The sequence below is a fragment of the Branchiostoma lanceolatum genome, chromosome 17, assembly GCF_035083965.1.
Source record: "Branchiostoma lanceolatum isolate klBraLanc5 chromosome 17, klBraLanc5.hap2, whole genome shotgun sequence".
In the NCBI taxonomy this organism is placed as follows: domain Eukaryota; kingdom Metazoa; phylum Chordata; class Leptocardii; order Amphioxiformes; family Branchiostomatidae; genus Branchiostoma; species Branchiostoma lanceolatum.
This window is the reverse complement of record NC_089738.1, coordinates 7,121,099-7,126,481: the sequence shown is the minus strand read 5'-3', so window position 1 is coordinate 7,126,481 and position 5,383 is coordinate 7,121,099. Positions and strand designations below refer to the sequence as shown.

General features: G+C 40.2%; 1 protein-coding gene across 1 annotated transcript; it reads left to right on the top strand.

Moving 5' to 3' along the window:
* The first annotated feature begins 296 nt into the window (after positions 1–296).
* LOC136423435 (eukaryotic translation initiation factor 2A-like) lies at positions 297–5,383 on the top strand. The gene is made up of 5 exons (XM_066411578.1): positions 297–362; positions 665–834; positions 3,047–3,114; positions 3,979–4,180; positions 5,082–5,383. Exons 1-5 carry the CDS (start codon positions 356–358, stop codon positions 5,169–5,171), a joined length of 537 nt encoding a protein of 178 aa, XP_066267675.1. The 5' UTR covers positions 297–355; the 3' UTR covers positions 5,172–5,383.

The window sequence follows — 5,383 nt, the reverse complement described above, 5'->3', positions numbered from 1 at the left end:
CTTTTCAACGGTCCACTAGATGGTGCGATTTTTACTTTATTTTAATTTTTGATTTTGTACTGGTCCATTTGAGAGACTAAAAGACTAACGAAATGAAAGGGAATAAAAATGAATTAATAGAACGTTACTTTTCTTAGGTTCTCATTTTTCCTACGTCTTGTGCAAAATATAACAATAACCTTCATTTTTATTCTTGTGGATTTTTTCCACCCTTCCACACGATTTTCTTCTACCAGTTGCTTTGGACTTTCACTAACGGTCATTTGTTATAACTAGACAACATCTGCGTCATCAGGGTTATATTTTTTTCTATTTCCTGGTCCTTTCGGGAGGCATTTCCTTCATCATCATCAGCATGGCGGGTGAGTACAAAATCTTCATTTCGCTTTGTCTCGTCTTTCTTTTTGTCCTTCATCTAGAAACGATCAAAGTTAAAATTTTTGTAATATTTTCAACCACAACCTTATGATCTTTAATTTTCTTGTTGTTAAAAACAATGTAGCTATATGGTGGCTTTGCGCTGGTTTAAAACGCAACTCTGACAGAAGTTAGCTCGATGTGTAAAAATTCGGATTTTTTTCTTCCCTTGTAACCTAGCAACGCTTAGCCATTATAACTAGATATTAAAAATACAAGAATATGAATATTATATTTTATTTTTTAGATGCAGAACTACAATCTGGTGTTTCCAAAGCTGCTAAGAAGAACAAGAAAAGGAGGAACAAGAAACCCAACCAAGAGGAAGGTCAGGGGTCAAGTCCAGGTGACACAACCCCAGCTGCTGACCCCCTAGAGGACCTCAAAGTGAAACTGGCCGAAGCAAAGGCAAAACAGGTCTGTTGAATATGTCTGTATCTCTCTCTTAACCATAATATATCTTACTAGCTATGAAGAGAAGATATGAATGATATGATGCTCAGTTGCAAATAATGATTTAAAGCGCTTTTGCACATTCGAGTACGCATGTGCAGTGTCAAAGGTGAAGGCCTCTGGCTTGTAAACAGTTCTCGTCTCCACATTGCCTCGATTTGCATAACATTATCAATGCCCAGACTAGTTTTGTTTACGTCTCAGGGGCCTTCACCTTTGACACTGCACAATTGCGTACTCGAATGTGCGAAAACGCTAATATTGGTATGGTATCGTGTGGCGTACATAATGTAAATTTAGAGTGTCGGGCCCGGAACCAAGAGGTTGTAGGTTAGATTCTCTGTCATGGTCCAAAGTTGTGCCCTTGGGAAAGGCACTTAACAATACATCACATAATGCAATAGACCCCTTTCCAAATACCGCGGCCATTTTGAATCCAGGGCGCGCGCACGTGATTCGAGCGCGGGAAAAGTGAAGACTCGGTAAGTCCACACGCCAGCGGTAAGGCGTCCCCAATAGAAACCAGCGTTGAGTCATCTTCGGCGGTGTGATGTTCTCCTTCTCGGTGAAATCCATCGATATATTTGCATGGCACAAGTAGATGATATTGTTGTGGACACTTGGACTAGATATCGGCCAGTAAAATTGTGAATTTCTGCTACTTTTCCATAGTTTCTGCCGGGATGTTGAACGCGCGCTACAGTGATAGAATGCTAATATGTTTACACCGCGTGCTTGTAGTTTCCCTAATAATGTTAGCTAAAGTCGAGAAAAATCCCACAAAACATACACTTTTCGGATCATTTTAGCTTGGTTTAGGTATGAATATAACTCTTGAGCCTTTTGGCTGTCGTGACAATGCCAACATCATCTTGAAATTACGTTGGTTTGAGGGAGGGTTTTGTTTTCTGTGCAGCGTTACATCGACTTCGCTCAGCAATATTTGACATTTCCGTTGAATGCAATCCCACAAAAAAAAGACGTGAAAATATAGACTTGAGTTCAATGTCCTTTTGGGTACAAATTTGGCAGCATTCCGGCGGCTTTTTGACGATCTTTTCGGATGCCAAGAATTTAGGCTTGAGGACTCCAAGTACGTGAGTGAAGTTGTGTTTTCCATTCTATCTGACGTTTCTTTAAATCATTTTGCGCGGCAATATTTCAGATATCTGTTGGCCGGATGGAACCCAAAAAACGTTAGATAATATTGACTTGAGGACTGAAGGACCTCCGGCCGATATTTTTCCTTTTGTTGTGGGGTTTCATCCTGTGGAAATCTAAGATATTTCCGCAAAACGTCAGATAGAATGGAATACACACCGTCACTCACGTACTTAGAGTCCTCAAGCCTAAATACTTGGCATCCGAAAAGATCGTCAAAAAGCCGCCGGAATGCTGCCATATTTAAGGACATTGAACTCAAGCCTAGGCCTATATTTTCCCGTTTTTTTTTTGTGTGGGATTGCATTCAGCGGAAATGTCAAATATTGCTGAGCGAAGTCGATGTAACGCTGCACAGAAAACACGCCCCTCCCTCAAACTAACGTAATTTCAAGATTATGTTGGCATTGTCACAACAGCCAAAAGGCTCAAGAGTTATATTCATACCTAAACGAAGCTAAAATGATCCGAAAAGTGTATGTTTTGTGGGGTTTTTCTCGACTTTAGCTAACATTATTAGGGAAATTACAAGCACGCGGTGTAAACATATCAGCATTTTATCACTGTAGCGCGCGTTCAACATCCCGGCAGAAACTGTGGAAAAGTAGCAGAAATTCACAATTTCACTGGCCGATATCTAGTCCAAGTGTCCACAACAATATCATCTACTTGTGCCATGCAAATATATCGATGGATTTCACCGAGAAGGAGAACATCTCACCGCCGAAGATGACTCAACGCTGGTTTCTATTGGGGACGCCTTACCGCTGGCTTGGTCTTACCGGGTGTTGACTTTTCCCGCGCTCGAATCACGTGCGCGCGCCCTGGATTCAAAATGGCCGCGGTATTTGGAAAGGGGTCTATTGCTTTCCCAAACATTTGTAACAGGTGTTATGATATGCATATTATACAAGACATGCAAGATCCAACTTTTTTTTATGCAGTACTAGTAGTTATCATCATATGACGAATCTATTTATACATATCTTCAATTTTTGAATCCCTCCTTTAACAGGACCACCCTCTGGCCTCTAAGCTCAGACAACAGATATGGCTTCTACAGGATGATGCAGCTGGGGTAAAGTAAGAAATATGTATACACATAGATTCTGATAGAAATATCACTTTTTGGTGTCATTAATTTCTCATTGAATCATAGCAATCTTTTCCATTTCCAATTTGATACTATTTGATGTTTTTTTTATCTCTTTGATAAAGTTAAGGATGAGATGTTACATTGTAGTCGTGTTCTTCTCCCAAGTTAATATTGCTTTTATAGCCTTCAAAGCCTGAAAATATATACTGTAAATGCATTTAAGTTTGTGTGGTTTTTATTTCGCGGTAGGGAGAAAATGGAGTGTTCACGGTGGTTTTAAGTTTGCGTTTTAAACAATAGTAGCGCTACAGTCATAGGTTGTTAAAAAGTTTCTAGGTGGTTTTAAGTTCCCGCTGAAAGTTCACCGCAAAAAAAAACCAACAAAACTATTTCTACATTAAATATATTGGGCTCCCAGCGACCCATCTGAGTAACTGACGCCCTCTTGATAGAGGGAGCCCATATAGCCCCAGACAGCAAGAGATTGTTTAAACATAGGCTCGTTTTTATTGCAAAGAATGCACTATATGTGGACAGGATTGGTAAATCCACCTAACTTAAGAATCAATGGCTTCAAAGCCTGCGTAATCAAATACAGTACTGTACTGTACTGTAAATGTGTTTTAAGTTTGCGTGGTTCATATTTTGCGCTAAGGGGAAAATGGAGTGTTCACGATGGTTTTAAGTTCGTGGCAGTGCTATAGTCACATACTGCTTCAACTGTATAGGACAAAAATTTTTGGCGGTGAAACGGTCACCGCGAAAACCACAATTACGGTACATAAAACCATCGCAAACATTTCTGCATTATTTACAGAAAAACATAACAAGAATCTCTGCTACTTTTTCAGGCCAGAACTTGACCCACAGATACTTTCCTCTCTGGAGACAAACCTACCGAAGAACGCAGAGAAGAAGGCTGAAGTAGAAGAAAAGCCTGTGACCTCTGATGCCACCATAGACAAACAGCTGAAGTCCCTCAGGAAAAAGTTACAACAGATCGAGAAACTGAAGCAAAGGAAAGCTGGTGGGGAGAAACTGGAATCAAATCAGGTCTGTGTGCCTTTCTGTTTCTTCTTTCTTATATCTTTACTTCTCTTTAAAAAGTTAAAGCTTGAATCTTAGATATTAGTATTATTACCACCCACTGATTACCACCAGTGTTTTTAAGTGGGGCACAATATCAGCACTGTTGCCTCCTGCTCCACAGTGTACCTAGTATTGTGCTCAATTTCAATAAAGTAGAGCAACTTGAGTAGAGTACTAGTAAATATTTTTTGTACTTCAATATTTTGATGAATAATTGGAAAGACCGGTATAGGTCTGTATATGCACAGTATGGTACACCCAGCACGGTAATTCCCTTTGCCCCTTTTGCGGCCCCAACAATCCAACGTACACTGGGAAGCTGTGCCCTGTATCGCAATACTCTCACTGGAATGTGTACCGTACAGTACATACAAATGTCAACGGGTACCTATACTGGTCTTTCCACTTATCCTATTTTGATGATAAAAAGTTGCTGTTTCATTGCAGTGCTATGGTTCAAAGGTGCTATGTAATATGGTTTTATGCAACAGTTACATCTGAATATATACTCATGCAGCTCAAGAAAGAGAGGAAAATACATGAATTGTATGCATGTCCTTTCGTCATGCCCAATTATGTTCATTTAAGTTTGTGGCACTCACATTTCATGGCATAGTGACATTCAAGAGCTTGCAGCACTATCTTTGGAGTTAGCTGTTGAAATTTTAATACAGTATGAGCATACCATTCCTGCTCTTGCTAGCCTGGAGTCCAGCCTTATTAGCTTTCCGTTCGCTACCCAAGCTCCGCTCGAGCTTGGGTAGCGAACGGAAAGCTAATAAGGCTGGACTCCAGGCTAGCTCTTGCAACAACTGTGAAACTAGTCATACATATTACGTAATATAAATGGCATTTTATTTTCCAGATGGCCAAAGTGGAAAAGGAACAAGAAGTCCGGGATGAGATAGAAGAGATTGAGATCCTGATGAGGCAGGCAGCCCTGGGACTGCTGTGAATGAGAGTGATGTCGAAAACTTCTACAGCTGCAACAGTGAAAGCCATTGGTTTGCCTGTGCCAATATGAAATACATTCCACTGTCAGCATTGACTCGAGTAGATTTAAATGTGAAATGCTAATTGCCAAGATCTATTCACATTTTGTAGTACAGTAGTACTAACTTGATAACGGAGGGGCCTATTTGAGAGCTAACAGTTGAAAAGGGAAGT